General features: G+C 35.1%; 1 protein-coding gene across 3 annotated transcripts in view; it reads left to right on the forward strand.

The window, feature by feature from the left end:
* The window catches only part of LOC108972191 (LIM/homeobox protein Lhx3), a 76,660-nt gene that overhangs the window by 57,191 nt on the left and 3,035 nt on the right, over window positions 1–16,434 (forward strand). For 2 of the 3 annotated variants that reach the window (XM_018938705.1, XM_018938706.1), the window contains exon 2: window positions 13,942–14,116. In XM_018938705.1, the coding sequence (XP_018794250.1) occupies window positions 13,942–14,116 (175 nt within the window). Of the gene's footprint in view, window positions 1–7,170; window positions 7,683–13,941; window positions 14,117–16,434 lie in introns of those variants that run through there. The other variant, XM_018938707.1, reaches the window with a different exon arrangement.

Here is a 16,434-nt window from a genome sequence, read left to right on the forward strand (position 1 = left end):
ATACTATACAAATACCTATATTTTCAAGTACCGGTGCATCCTTATAAATATGTATGTATATCTTATTATATATGAATAAACGGTTATAAGTACATATATGTGTGTGCATCGGGCTAAACGTCTCACTTATTCCGTATGCGAAAGAGAAAAAAATATAATTCCACCCCAAAACAAGCAATGAGTCCACCCACCTTTTTGCAACTACTCATACATATACATACGTATTTATTTACAAGAAATCGCGACTCCTCTGCACTTGCAACGTTTACAACCCCTGGACATGCGTCGATATGAAGTCAACTAGTGGGGAGGCATTTGCGGCACGCCCTTTTTACATAAGTGTAAGGATACGATTACTCGGTTGGATTTTTTTTACTTCTTATCCTAGACATTGTTGACTTGTTTACTTTTAACGAATGGTTGCCATTTTATTGTATTTAATGACAATTCATGGGTACTCCCTTGGTGATATTGTCACCGAGTTTTTATAGTTTTATAGACACTGTAACAATATGCAACGACTTTATAGTGAATATACAAGTACTATAGATGTATGTCAGACACGCCGACTTTTTATATTCGTAATTTATAGTTTGAAATGCATAAGTGTAACTACATATTTATATACTATATGAACAGGTATATTTCAGTGTCTATTTAAGAATGTAATCTGCAGCTATAACCTCTGGACGGTGTTGTAAAATTCATTATAGAAATCGATATAAGTGGTACATGATGAACCCAAATAAAACGTAAAATTACTATTTTTATATATATATGTACATCTTAGTATGCGTTGTTGAAGTTCGCGGCAAAAAATTTATTATCAAGCTAATTCCATCTTTTCTTCAGGGCCTGTATAATAGGTATAACTTATTTATGAAAACTTAACAGTGTTCTTTGTAAGGAAATTATTGTTTATAACGCAAACTATTTCTGAAGAACATCTAACAACAACAACAACTAACAAAAATGTTAAAGAAGTGCAGAAGAGAGTATTGAGGAATACTCGAGAAAAGAATTTGTGCCTAAACTGCTTAATTTCTATAGGAATATGGACTACTGATGACCCTGGATTGCTCTAAAGAGTGTTACCTGGCGGTGAATGTCGAATACATAGTGATTATGCCATCGAAACTAGTTTATAGTCATTTTGCGCCTGTGAAGTTTAAAGTTGTTAAAGTGCTAATTTTGGGTTACTAAATCCGAAAATTATAGTAAAAATTTCCCAACACGCAGGATTTGGTTTGTGGTAGTCAAGGGGAGGATAGAGTCATGTGTAGAAGTTCACGCGAGTGACGAAAGTTCTCTGATCATTATTGGTCATGTCATCCAAATGGATGCAAACAAAGAAAGAAGAAATCAAGAGGTGTAGGAGTCAAAACACCAAAAGTTACTAAAACGACTAGAATAGCTGTACGTGATCAAAAATTAAAAAACACTTCATACCTCTCTTAGTACGCCAGTAGCAAATATTTCCTGCACATTTGTTGATTCATATAATAACTGAAGATTTTCTAACATTAAATAATAAAGTATACATACCTCACAACATATCACAATTGCTTTAAAGATTCCAAAGATCGTTTCTGTGATAAGTAAACTTCATTTTTACCACTTCGCTTCTTAAGAATTCATAATTTAAAGTGAACCATTTCAATTTGGAATTGAAAATCTAAAAATTAGTACCAAAATATATTGTGGAGTCATAAAATATTTACAATATACACAAAATTTCCATAGTAAAATTTGTCGAATTAAAAAACTTAGTTAAATATTCGGCAGAATTAATAATTTACCTTTTACAGATAAAGCTTACAAAAATAATTTCAAAAACAAAAGCATGTATTTAGAACCTGGGTATATATTACATTATATATTATAATTACATGAGGATTTAAAATAATTTATTTATTTATTTTAAATACAATTATCACCGTAAAATGCATGTAAATGTATATGTATTATAACTATTTAATATGATTTGCAAAGAAATCGCTTACTCATATGCAAACGCAGTCTATTGCATACAGTCATGTTCATATTAATAGCAGTTAGGATAAGCCTCAATGCATAACAAGTAAAGAATGACTAAGTTCGGGTGCAACCGAACATTTTAGCTATTTAAGCCAGGGAAATACCATAAGATTTAAAACGTCAACCAGAGGATCGGAATCTAAGCACATTTATACACATATACATCAGAGGCGGCAAATGGGGTACACACCAACCCAGCACTGAAAGCGAAATATATGCTGCATTCAGCTCCATCTGTGATATGTTCGATTGGTACATTTTCCGCGATTTATCCCCCAAGTTTTCCAACTTTAGAAGAATTAATAACTGGTAAAATAAGGAAAAAGCGGGAAAAGCAACGATACTCATCGCAGCCGTGTGAAAATTTCAATTTATAATTGGTTTTTTTTTGCCTATGTGATATTTTATTTCTAACTCATTCACTAACCGTAATCCGTTCAGAAAGAATTGACTGATCTGGCAAAGGCATCAAATAAGATAGATACTCTGCTTGTAACGTTCTGAAACCGAAGACAAAAAGCTGAGGAACAAATAAAAAAGCTAAGGACACAAATAAAATGGCGGCAGAGCTGAAAGTTGACGAAGAAAAACCAAGAACCTGCGGACGACAAACAAAACGCGAAAATTTCTGCATAAGAACTAGCGAAGAATACTACAGGGTCTCAGTGTATCTGTTCTATACAATCGGCGAAGATTTGAAGACGCGCTTTTCTAGAGAAGTATTGGATGGATTTCAACTGAGTTTGCTGCTTCCAGAAAAAGTATGTGCTTTAAAAACCAAAGAAATGGAAAATCTTATTGATTAAGGTTAAGAGAAATACTGACCTAATTTTTGGCATACAGACATAATAAAATAAGGAAAGACTCTCTCTGAATTTAATTAGATATCTCGCACGTTGCCCAATATTGTCGGCAAAAAATAAGGCATACATAGTCTCTAGGGCTCACATTTTTGGTATCTGAGGAGTTTGAATAGTTATAGTTCCATTTTGACAATTTTTAAACTTGAGACGACATTCCTTAAAAGCACTATTCATTCAAAGTTTTATCCCGAAATATTGATTGGTGCTTGATTTACATACTGAAATCAAATGGAATTTAATGTTTTGTTACATGGGAAGTAGGCGTGTATGCAGCCATGTAACGGAAATGTCAAAATAGTCCCTTGTACCAATTTGTTGAAATCGGTTGAGTAGGCCCGGAGATTTGTGATTTCACTTAGAGGTGGGTGATGTCACGTCCAACGTCTAATTTTTGACAGCTGTTCCTACATCTGTGGTGTATCCTGTGGTGCCATCCATGCATATAAAATTTATTTATCTCCGAAGCATTTAGTTATTTATCTATTGTTTTTAGTAGTCTTAACAAGTTTTAACAGAACCGTTATATGGGGATGTCACATACTTAGGTGTAAAGAATATTTATTCTATGTGTTGCCAGGTGCAATCTGACATTTCCATCGGAAAGTTTGACATTTTTTAGCATAACATCAGTCAGAACGYTTTGTCATTTAATCGTAAATTGTTTTATTTATAGGGAATTAAAAAATTCATCTCGACCAAAAAATTCAATTAACTCGTGAACATTTTCGTGTGATCATTTTTCACAACTTTCGACGTGGATAATCACGACAAGAGTGCATCGATGAACTAAAATCTTTGTATGGCTATGAAGCAGCATCCTATAGCACTGTGAAAAACTGGTACAACGAATTCAATCGTGGCCGACGCTCGCTCAAAAACGAATTCCGTGAACGTCGTCCAAAAACAGCCATTGTGCCAGAAAACATCGACGATAATGCAAGACCGTCATGTAACATACCTACAGATAGAGGAATGCTTATGCATTTCTCCCGTAAAAAAGGTTTGTTCTCGTTGGATCCCGCACAATTTGACAATCGCTCAAAAAAAGGCTCGTGTGGATTGGTGTAAAGAAATGCTGAAAAAATACGATCGCGGTGCTTCAAAAGACGGTTATAAGATCGTCACAGGATCATGGATCTATACGTATGACGAAAGTTGTTCGTGGAAGAAGCACTACGAAGCAAATGGTCGCCTGTTTCTTCGGCAAAACTGGTCATGTTCCGACTGTTCCGCTTGAGCAACGTAGGACGGTCAATTCTGAGTTTTACACCACCATTTGTTTACCTGAAGTCTTCGGAGAAATTCGAAAAACGAACAAGAGAAGACGAATCATTGTGCACCATGACAATGCGAGCTCTCACACATCGACTCAAACCAGCGCCTTTTTGACCGGCCAAAACGTCGAATTGATGGGTCATTTGCCGTACAGCCATGACTTCTTTTTATTCCCACACATCAAGAAAATAATGGGATTTTCGTCGCCAGAAGCATTCAAAAACCATGTTTTGGAGGTATCTCAATCGGAGTGGAAAAAGTGCTTCGAAAATTGGTTTGAGCGCATGCAAAAGTGTATAAATCTTGATGGAGAATATTTTGAAAAACAATAAAACCATTTTCGTTGATAAATATTCCTATTTTCATTGTTAGGCCAGAAATATATATAGCAGCCTTCGTATTACGATTCTTTGTAGGAAACTATAGTTTTGTATCATAATTTGCAGTTAAGTTATGGCAATTTATAGGTTTTTATCATGTCTTCAAAGCTTTATAACGTTGTCTTAATTTTTAACCAAGTTACAGCATGCACAGACAGACGGGTGGACGTACATACAGTTATCCGGATTTCAACTCGTCTCGCCGTCCTAATCATTAATATATAAATAATCCTATAGTTTTAGATGATATAAAGAACCGACATTTTTTCATACCTACATATATTGTTCAGCTATACATATGTACTAGTGGTGCGATCAGAACAATTTCTTCGTGATTGCACCATTACTTTGGACAGTAATACAAACTACATGACAAATTTTCTGAAGATATTTCGTCAAATGAAGAGTTTTCCTTATAAGCTTATTTTGAATCTAGCACCCCCTGGTGGTGCCATCTATATGTCGACTGGTGCTTAAGAATCTGCTGTCTTTATTGATTATCCAGTGAGAATTTTATGATATTTCATAGATTGGAAGTGAAGTTATTGCGTTTTAAGTGTCAGTATGTATGGACATAAACGACGCTCAACATGTGGGACAATCAAAATCTGTGATCACCGGAAATTCCATCAAAATTGTCCATTGAATTGGTTAAAAGGTATCCACATATTAGCTCTCAGAAGGTTAAGGGGACACAATGTGAATATAGGTTGAGTGGTACCTCTCAGTTTAAATACTTAGCAGAAATAAGGGGTCATATATCCGTATATTTTTTTTTACCGAAGGAGGTCTGCACAGAATTTTTAAATACAACAGTAATGACGAGTTGAACCCCATCAAAATATAATTCAAAAAATATAGTATGAAAAATTTACATAGTCTTGCATATACTTGTAGTAGTAACCGAACATGAGTTGAGTTAAATTCGAATTATACTACTTTTTGAAAACATACTAATTTTTTTCATTCTAAATACTATTTTCATGAACATAACATAAATGTATATACATATGTATTTATATGAACATTTGAAAAATTGCAATTGTATACATGAAAATAGTACATATTTACTTATGTATTTATTATTAAACTTATTTATGGACATCTATGTATGCATATAATTAAGCAATTTAAGGTCACTTTAATGTCTAAACCAAAAAGCCATAATAGAGATAACAAAAGTCATTTTAACGTCAAAGCAGGCAGATCTGTACATTGTTAGTACTTAGTGTAAGTCTCTCGGTTCGATAGTTATGTACAAAGGTATAAGCTTTAAGTGCGTGATAGACTTATGTGCTATATACATACATTCAGCTGTACGTAAGCCTAGACAGTCATACATATTCACTTCAACAGATATGTACTACTAAATATGACATATAACAGTATTTAAATATKTTACTGCAAGCTAAAGCAAATTCAAACCAAACTCACTAAATACGCACCCGCATTTCAACAAATAACCATACATATGTATGTATGTATTTACATCCAAACGTGCAAATAAATATACACACTTAAAAGACCACTCCCTAAAATTGTGAACCCACAAAACAACCAATCCAGATCAGTTGAAAAGCGCTTCAGTGCGCTCTCGCAATAGAAAATATCTCCAACACACATACACACAAACTCTCTTTGTCGACCCTTCCCCGCTTTTCCAATTTGAGTCTCACAAAGCTGCGTGTTTGTAGCCGTAAAAGGACTTTGTATCCTGGCAGAAGTTGGCAGTCCATAGAGCAAGTCGAAAGCATAGAAGGACCAACCCAACGCAGCCCATACAAATGCATACATGTAGATATATGTATATGTCAGTATATACACGTTGTATGGGTAAAAACGAGCATTCGACCCGACTGACTTTGCTGGAGCTCAGCAACAACTCCAGGAGGAAAATGCAACACTTACCCCGTGTAGTCAAGCAGCCAGACAGGCCGCCAGCCAGCCAGCTAGTCAGCTAACCATCCAGCGAGCCAGCCATCCATCCGATATAAAGTGTTGAGCGCACAATCCGCTCATGATGTACCGAAAGTCAAACGGGTACGAACAGCATTAAACCGCGCCAACAAACCGAATATACAGAATGTCAGCCAGCCAACCTCACGCCCACCAACCCCAACGCTACCTTTCAAGTTCATAGCAACACACTAACAAAATACGTACATTCGGATGTATGTATGAATGTATGTATGTGTATGTTCAATGTACCCCTTGTGTTCAGTGTGTGCTGGTGGTTGCTCAATAGATTCAGCAAAGCACTTTCTTCCATTTTCCAGTGGAAGCAACAATTTTCAGCTTGATTTTGAGGGTAGGGCCACCGCGCGATTATGTCAGCAACTTTATACAAATCTGACAAGAACAGCAATAACAAGAAAGGAAACAATACCAACATAAAGTTATCAACTTGGTTTGTATTTGCTTTTTGTTGTTTTTGTATTCGTATTTGTTATTGTTATTGCATTCGTTTTACAGTTATTTGTTTGTTGTTGTTTTCATAGCTACAGCTATTCATATATGTATGCATTTGTAGCTGTTTACCGTTTTTACCCCTGAATTACCGAGTGCACTTGCAGAGAGCACACCTAACCTAACCGTCCATCCGTAAAGATGGGCTTGTAGTGCAACGATTCGGTTAGCGTCAGTACGGCACGAGACGCACCTTTCGCGACGACGACTGTTCTCTACTATCCACTTAGTGACCGATTTTTGAATGTGCTTTGCACTCGCGCTGAAGTTTCGCCGTTGTTCGAGAGTCGATTTTTACTTGTCCGTTATAGATCGTCGGTATTTTTGTCTGCCACTTTTTTGTTTAAGAAAAAGCTAAATTAATAAGAATTATATTACTCAATTGTAGGTATTTAAACAAATTTGTATTGTGTAACGGATGTGCGCGTAATGCCTAAAAATAAGTGGGAGTTTTTTAATCGCAGTTAATATGGATAGTGTGTGAGCGTTGCAAACACCGCACGGTCGTTTTTTAGTGCTGTGCCGTGCCATTTCGAAATCAACAGGATGGAACTTTTAAAACTTATGATGTTTAAAAGTGACTTTCTGTGTTCCGGTGGAGGAAAATGTGATGATCGTGTACCACCAATCAATTTAAGTCAATTGCCAGAATTTTTATTGTGTAAGTGTGCCAGACAAACGAAGAAAAATGCCAAAAAATACACCCTGTTTTTCAAATACAGATCCATCATAAATATAAAGAAATCGTCTTGTGAAATAGCTGAATTGGACTGAACTGACAAAAACTTTAATCTGTTAAAAATATTGTCAAATATTGTGTTACCTGTTCTTAGTTCTCTCGCGGCAGCAAATAAAAAAATTGATGTAACTCTTGCATTGCGGTAGTTCATTTTTAATAATTACTTTCATTTTTTAATTCGAAAAATAAAAACACAAAGAAAACTTTAAGTTCACAGGTGTATTTCTTATAATATAAAAAGGGCACTAAAAACCCTTATATTTAATTTGTATACTAGCTATGCAGATCTTATATGTATAGTTGTCCGCTATCGGCAATTCCAACAATTGAGCACCTTATTGTGAAGAAAAAGGCGTATACACAATTTCAAATCAAAATCGCAAAAACTCAGAAAGTAGTTCGCGTATACACAGGCAAACAGCCAAAAAACCCGAAATTTTGCAAAAAAATAGTTTGTTACAGTGGATGGAAGTAGTGTTCAAAGTCTCACAAAAATCTATGCCTCAGTTTTGAAGTCATGGGGGGCTTTGAAAATGTGAGTTGTGGGGAAAACACTTTAAACCTTTGAAATTTGGTGAATTCATAAGACAGGTATTCTTCATCAATTTGCTCCAATCGACTTGCAAAATTATGCATTTCCTTTTTTCATTATTCTCGCATAACTTTACGTTTTGTACTAAAGATTTCCCAGAACTAGTTTTTCTTTTTTTTTTTTATAAAAAATCAAGGAAAGAAGTAATGCTAACTGCATTATTTAAGCATTCCATTGGAAACTACTACAGCACGTTGTTTATACTGCTTTGAAAGTAAATAAACAACGAAGTTCGATCATCGTAAAGCTTAGTATATTCTTTTACAAATGCACAATATGAGGCATTTTAGATGCCATCTAAAAGCATTCTTACGTAAAGCTATTATAATTTAAAATAATTTCGAAATCGGCATACCAGTGGAAAAATTGAGTAGTTCTACCTACATCCGTCGGGAGAAATTAACTGATTATAACTAAAATCCGAACACATATTGAGATTGCAGTAGATTTAATACAAAATAACCAAAATGACAAGTAAGGAAAGGGTATCTTCGGGTGCAACCGAACGTTTCATACTCTTCAACTTGTCAGGGCCAAAGCCAAGAAAACACTCGTTCCTTAAAATGCAAAACGTCAACCAGATGTTCGGAATTAAAACAATTTTAAAAATCGTTTTAAGATGTAAACACATTTGTATGCATTTGAACCAATTCTCAAAGCACTTTTGCCAAAGGATTACTCATGGAACCGATGTTTTAAGTGCACAAAAATTCAGTTGTTTCAATCGGTGTGCGAAAGGTAGCAAAAATCAGTCTTTCGGTACCAAGTCAAGACTTTACGGTGGATTACTCATCAAATCGATGTTTAAGTGGTCAAAAATGCAGTTGATTCAATCTGCTTGTGAAAGCTAGCGATGTGATACGTCTTCGGCGGTTAGTTTTCCTGATTACTTGAAAGAAAGTGGAAAGTCAAATGTATGTACAGCACCTAGAATTTACTGTTCCGCGTTGTTCCAGTGATATGGTTGCGTCATGTTCAGTTTTTCCAAAAAAAAAAAAAAAAAACACGTTAACCGAAGCTAAATACCCTTCACAGGTGCATTTCTGTTAGTAACTATGTGTTCTGTTTGTATGGAAGCTACGTATATGCTATAGTAATCCGTTCTGAACAATTCTTTTGGAGATTATATTGTTACTTTAAGCAGTAATCCATGCCAAATTTCGTGACGATACGACGTCAAATGCGAAACTCTTCCATACAAGCCCTTGATTCCGATCGTTCGGCTTGTATGGCAGCTATATGATATAGTGAGCCGCTCTGAACAATTTCTTCTGATATTATATTATTTCTATAAACAATAACTCACACCCAATTTCGTGAAGATATATCGTCAAATGAGGATGTTTCCCACGCAAGCATTTGATTCCGATCATTCAGTTTGTATGGCAGCTATATACTATAGTAATCTGATCTAAAAAATTTCTTCGGATATTAAATTGTTGCCTTAGATTATAACCTATACCAAATTTCGTGAATATATCTTGTCAAATGTAAAAGTTTTCCATACAACAACTTGATTCCGATCATTCAGTTTATATGGCAGCTATATGCTATAGTTAGCCGATCTGAACAATTTCTTCGGAGATAGCATTGTTGATTTAGAAAATAACCTGTGTCAACTTTTGTGAAAATACATTGCGAAATGTGAAAGTTTCCCATACAAGAACTTGATTCCGATGGTTCAGTTTCATGTCATGGCAGCTATATGATATAGTGGTCCGATATCGGCAGTTCCGACAAATGAGCAGTTTCCTGAAGAGAAAATGACGTTTGGAAAATTTCAAAACGATATATGTATTAAAAACTGAGGGACTAGTTCGTATATATACAGATAGACAGACGGACAGACAGACAGACGGACATGGCTAAATCGACTCAGCTCGACATACTGATCATTTATATATATACTTTATAGGGTCTCCGACGCTTCCTTCTKAGTGTTACAAACTTCGTGACAAACGTAATATACCCTGTTCAGGGTATAACAAGCAATTACTCACTTAGAAGTGCTTCCTGAGCGAACAACTTTTGTTGAATTCGGCCCATAAGTCTACTACTGTTTACTTTCGGGGTCATACACGTAAATCCACGATACATTATCTGTCACCATGTCATAGAAGCACATCGAAGCACCGCTGTCGTATTTTGTTAACATATCTCTAGACTTTCGATACGAGCTTTTTCTTCAGCGATTGACAATTATATGGGATCCAACGTGAACGTTTTTTTACAGTCATGAATTTCATGCAAAATTGAATGTATGTATATATGTTAGTCCCACTAATGCCTATAGTTGTTTCAATCCCGCGATAGATCATATGACAATCTTGCAATATACGTTTGCGCGCAGCATCAATAGTTTCCTCAACGACAACTGATTTTGGACGACCTTCCGAAATTCGTCTTGGAGTGATCTACGACGATTAAACTCACTATACCATCGATAAAGACTGGCCCTTGTTGGAGCTCGTCAAAAATTTAACTAATTTCATCTTTAATCTTAATAAGTTAATTCACGTCGAAAAAAAAATGCAAATTGTTCGCGATCTTATTAAATTCTTTGGGCGAAAAGAATATTTTAAGTTACTATAAACAACTAGTGTTGGCAAATCCCAAAATATAAAAAGCAGCCTACGTATGCCTATTCTGCCTTAGACAACTAAGACTTCTTTTTAAGGCTAATTCATAGTTTCGACAAAGGTGCAAGAAACATTCACTTAAACATAAAAATTATTATATGAAATATAGTAGTCAGTTTAACCCTGGATGGACATTGTTATTTTGCTGCTTTTTGCAAAACACGATGATTGTTAGTCAAATCGACTTGTTAGTCAAATCGACTAACAAAACACGTCCAGGATTAATATGGAAAATTTTCGAATCGACCTGCATATATCAAATCCTAATAAATTAAAAAAACACATTATAAATTGTGGTACTGAAGTCAGTTCGTGCATTGAAAAGAAAAATTTCGCAAAACATGACAATGTGGGCCAAGTTTTCAGAATCTTTCGAAAAAGAGCGTTCAGAGCTCGCATTCGTCACAGGAGGTGTGAGGAATATGCGAAGAATGCTATAAATATAATTTAAGAATAGAGATGGAATGGACTAATGTAAAACAAAATAAGAAAACTTCATAAACCATATGCTTTTCTCGAAATTTTATTTATATTTTAGGCAAACAAAATACGTTAGACTATAAATATAATTAATTTCAGAAAAGAAATGGAATATGTAAAAATACATATGTAAAATAAAATAAAAAAATTTGTCAAGTTTGTAAACTAAATTTGTATTAACTTTCAGACTAATCTAATTACAATTACTTATTAATTGATTGAAATTTTATCTGATGACTGCTGGTAAAGTGACATTTGAATTTAAACTGCGCGCGTGTAGTTTTGTGAGCTGCTAAAAGTGAGTTTTTTGTGTTTTGCGATGTCGAAATTTGTTGAGCAAAGAATTAGCATTAAATATTGTTTACGGAATCAATTTTCTGCTGCGGATATGTTGAGGATGGTGCAGAAAGCCTTTGGTGATGAGACTACGTCTAAAAAAAATTTTTACAAGTGGTATAGTGAGTTCCCATCCGGTCGTGAACGTGTCGAAGACGAAGAGCGTCCAGGGCGACCATCAACCTCAACCGACGAAGCTCACGTTCCACAAATCAAAGATTTGGTGTTGAAAAGCCGTCGATTAACAATTAAAGACCTTGCTGATGAAGTTGGTCATTTTGAAGATGTTTTGGCCTCAAGCGCGTCAAATCTCGACTGCTACCGAAAACATAGAATTTTTTGGAAAAAAGGCGTCGCGTTGTGTGAAACGATGCTTTCCGACTACCAGAGTGTCATGAAACGAATATAACTGGCGATGAGACTTGGATCTATGCTTGCGACCCCGAAACAACCGATCAATCGAGCGAATATCGTGCCAAAAGAGAGTCGAGACCAAAAAAATCGCGCCAAAGTCGCTCAAAAATCAAGGTCATGTAGACTGTCTTCTTCGATTATCATGGTGTTGATTATGAATTCCGTCCAACCGGTCAAACAGTCAACAAGGAATATTATTTCCCGCTTAAAAAGGGCGGAATTGTGGAATTGGAATGGAATTCTTGGATTTTACACCATGATAATGCACCATCCCATACTGCCCTCGTAATTCGTGATCATTTCGTCAAAAACTCAACCCTTATCGTTCTACAACCACCGTATTTACCTGATCTGGCGTCGCGCGACTTCTGGCTGTTCACCAAGCTCAAAAGACCGCTCCGGGGACACCGTTTTTATACGGTAGAGGAGATTCAAGCCGCAGCGAAGACGAAACTGAAGGCCATCCCGGAAAGTGACTACAACCAGTGTTTCGAAGATTGGAAAATACGTTGGCATAAGTGCATTGCATCGGGAGGAGATTACTTTGAAGGGAATGAAATTAATTTGGAAGAATAAATAAAGAATTTAGAAAATAAATACAATGTCAGCTTATTTCTTGGGCACAGTAAAATTCACGTGTTGTGAACTGCATGAAAATACAAGTTAAAGTTTTGTGAAGTTTATATCGAACGCTTCAGTTACAAATTTATAAACCATTTATATAACTAGTAAGGAAGAGCTATATTATGGTATAACCGAACATTTCATACTTTGCAACTTGCAAGGATTAAAGCCGATGTAATACCTTCAGGTACACAAGGCTTGTTAGTAATATGGGATCTATGCCGAGTTTTCACCCCATTTTTTTTATTCTAAGAACAAAAAATTACCGTTATTAGAAAAAAACGCTCATTTTTATTAAAATAACTCACATATTGGCCGATATATGCAGTATAAAGTCAGCTAATACCTAATCTTTATATTAGGTATATGGGGCTAAGGGAAGTAAAAACCTGATTCCAACCATTTTTGAGATAATATTATCAGAAAATTCCAACTCTCCAAATTGCAATTATATATCTGACACATTGATCAATATTTTCAATAAAAAGTCACTATATGTTTTGGAGTCCAGTAATTTTTAAGATTATTGTTTTATGAGGAGTGAGCGGGATTATCATCAAATTTCATTCATTTTAACACCGTTAACCAGCAGACATACATAACAAACCAAACAGAACATGTACCATAACAAATAGAGGAATTACTTCAGTGTTGAGAAAAATTTCAGTCATAATTAACTTGATGTCATAATTTTCACCTACTCTCTTGGAAAGTTAGAGTTGCATTTCAGCAAATGTTACAGAAAAGAATTAAGCAGGGTAAAAATTTAACTCTAAGTGACAAATTTGCATAACTGCTGCAAAAATCCACCATAATCTCAAACCATAGAATGTGAAATTTTCTGGAACTTACACTTACAACATACTTAAGTGTATTTTGCACATTTTAATAAAAAAAAATTGTATTACCGGCTATATATAGCGTTTCTCGTTGAACCGCATGACCTGACTAACTAGATTTTTGAACCCCATATTATAACATATTACATACAAACATATGTATATAAATATTAAAAATCTATGCCATGCATATGTAAAAACCTTTATAAAACACTCAATAGTTATAAATATTTATTTGCGAATATTTTTCATTCCAGCTACTATACCGAAATGCGGAGGCTGTCATGAACTTATACTAGATCGTTTTATATTAAAAGTGTTGGAGCGAACGTGGCATGCGAAATGTTTGCAATGCAGCGAATGCCACACCCAACTAAATGATAAATGCTTCTCGCGGAATGGTCAGCTTTTCTGTAAAGAAGACTTTTTTAAGTAAGTTAAGTTACAAAATTATTATTTAAAAGTTATGGGATTGTTTTTAATAGTTTTTACTAATGATTGGGTACTTTCGTAAGCATTTTGAAAACGAAATTTGGGTTTAATATTTCTTATGAGGATATAATAGTCTCACTGTTTCCAACTTTAAAAGTTTCTAAGTAAATGAAAAACAAAACTTTAAAACATATTAAATTGTTGTCTCATTGAAATAGAGCAGATTCATTTTCAGTTGAAAAATATTTTTTGCATTCAGGCTCCAAGCTATAAATACTAAAGCCTGTCGATTTACAGAGGGCAAACAAAACGGAAAAGTCGAGCTTGCAAAAAATGTGCTACGGATTATTCTGAACAACTTTGCCTAAATGTTCCCATATATGACACACAAGTGCGTTCGATCGGTATGTGTGCGCATGCGGTTTACTCGTGTATGGGCTTGTGCGCATACCAATCCATGTTCGCGAAAATGTTTGATTTTTTACGATCGGTGTGCGCACATGTGTGTCGTGTATGGCGTTGTGTGCGCACAAAATCTCATTTCTGTCGTGTCGCCTAATAGTCAAGATCGCGGACGAACAATGACAAGTGTTAAGGGGGGAGCCTGCTTTAGAGGCTTCAAAAAATCGATTTTTTTGAGAATTTTTTCGGCAGGGAAAGAAATAATTGATTCAAGTGAAATTTTTAGGCTTTATAGTTATATATTTGAACATCTTTCACAAATTGTTTGGATACGAAATCTTTGATATTCTGCTTTTGGGAAGCCCCGCATGCGCATTTTTGGGACGGCGGACAGAATACAGGTCGCAATTTCTATCAGAAACAAAAAATTCTAAGAGATTCATATTTTTTAATAACTTATCTGACGTTTAGTTGCCAATTAAGAAAAATTGTAAAAATGAAAAACCGAGAAATCGTGCGTCAAATTTTTCGCTTTTCGCCCAAGCGCTCATACATATATCTGCTAACGCTCGGTCACTCTTTCCCTTCTAGCTTCGATAATATTTCGAATTCCCATCTATAACTTTAGGGACATATTCTTAGATAATTTTTAAAGAGATTTAAGCAAAAAAATCGATTGTTTGAAGCTTCTATAGCAGACTACCTCATTAATAAAGATTTCATATCAGAATTTATTGATCTTATAAAAAATTAATTAGCAATTTGATAAACGAAAAGTGATAAATATAAAAATAAATTTGAGAAAAATAAAAGTTGGAATAACTTATTAACGAAATACAAAGAAATAGATAAAAGTGCTACAATAGAAATGAATTCCAAGAAATGTTCCGCTTGAACGAACGCAAAATGGATTTGTGTGTCGTGTATGGCCGAAACGAGTTCACACAGATCGAACGCACATGTGTATCGTGTATGGGCCCTATAAGAGACTATGTGTCTAAAACCGGTTTCGAGTCAGCGATTTTTTAGTCAACTTAACACGTCCCAGGAAATCATGCGGAAGGAGTTTTTCGCCATTCAAACTTGTCACTCTTTTGGGCAACAAACGCAACATGAATCTGATAATGCTTCTTGGTACGCTGATACGCACTAAATTTTTGTCCAGTTTTGAAAGCACTATACGATTCCTGCAGGTTTTATAATTTAAACTATGAAGATAATATAAGTTTAACAAATTTGGTTGCTCAGTCAATTTTTTAAAGTTAATAAGCTACTTAATAAGGAAAAAAGATGTTTTATTAAGATCTTTGTCTTGATTTTAATCGGTAAGATTAAATGGCAGTAAGAGGCTGGTCCGATTTGAACAATTTGTGCGTAGATTATAGCGAAGCACCACTTCCAGTATACACAAACAGACTTCATCTACAGATAGGGATGACGTGATTTTGACAGCAAGTGTCGGCCTCATGAATTACGTCTAAACATGGGCACAGGTCGGCGATTTAACGCTTCTAGATAGTTTTCTTTGGATGTATGTTAAATCAAAGGTTTACCCCAATCAACAAGCAATGCTCAAAGATAACAGTCAGCACACTAAAGCCGAAATGTTGCAATTGAGTCGTAAGTGCTCATTTTTCTAATATGTATATCAAATCATAAATGGCATAAAATTATCTACATAGCAAAGAAAAACTATATCCAATTTGATTCTTTTATTTCTCTTTAACATCACATCGTTCTTGTTGACAGACCCTTAACTTTAAAGGGTTTTGATGTTTTCTTCAATGGGTTAGAAACTTCGTGGCACTTTTAATATACCCTCTTCTGGGTATTTACACCCATCCATCCAAAGGATTTGGCAAACATCAAGTTATTATCCACAGTTAGAGGTGTTTCAGTGTTGTAGCAACTAGATA

Source organism: Bactrocera latifrons, unplaced genomic scaffold, assembly GCF_001853355.1.
Source record: "Bactrocera latifrons isolate USDA-ARS-PBARC rearing strain unplaced genomic scaffold, ASM185335v1 scaffold_385, whole genome shotgun sequence".
NCBI classification, from domain to species: domain Eukaryota; kingdom Metazoa; phylum Arthropoda; class Insecta; order Diptera; family Tephritidae; genus Bactrocera; species Bactrocera latifrons.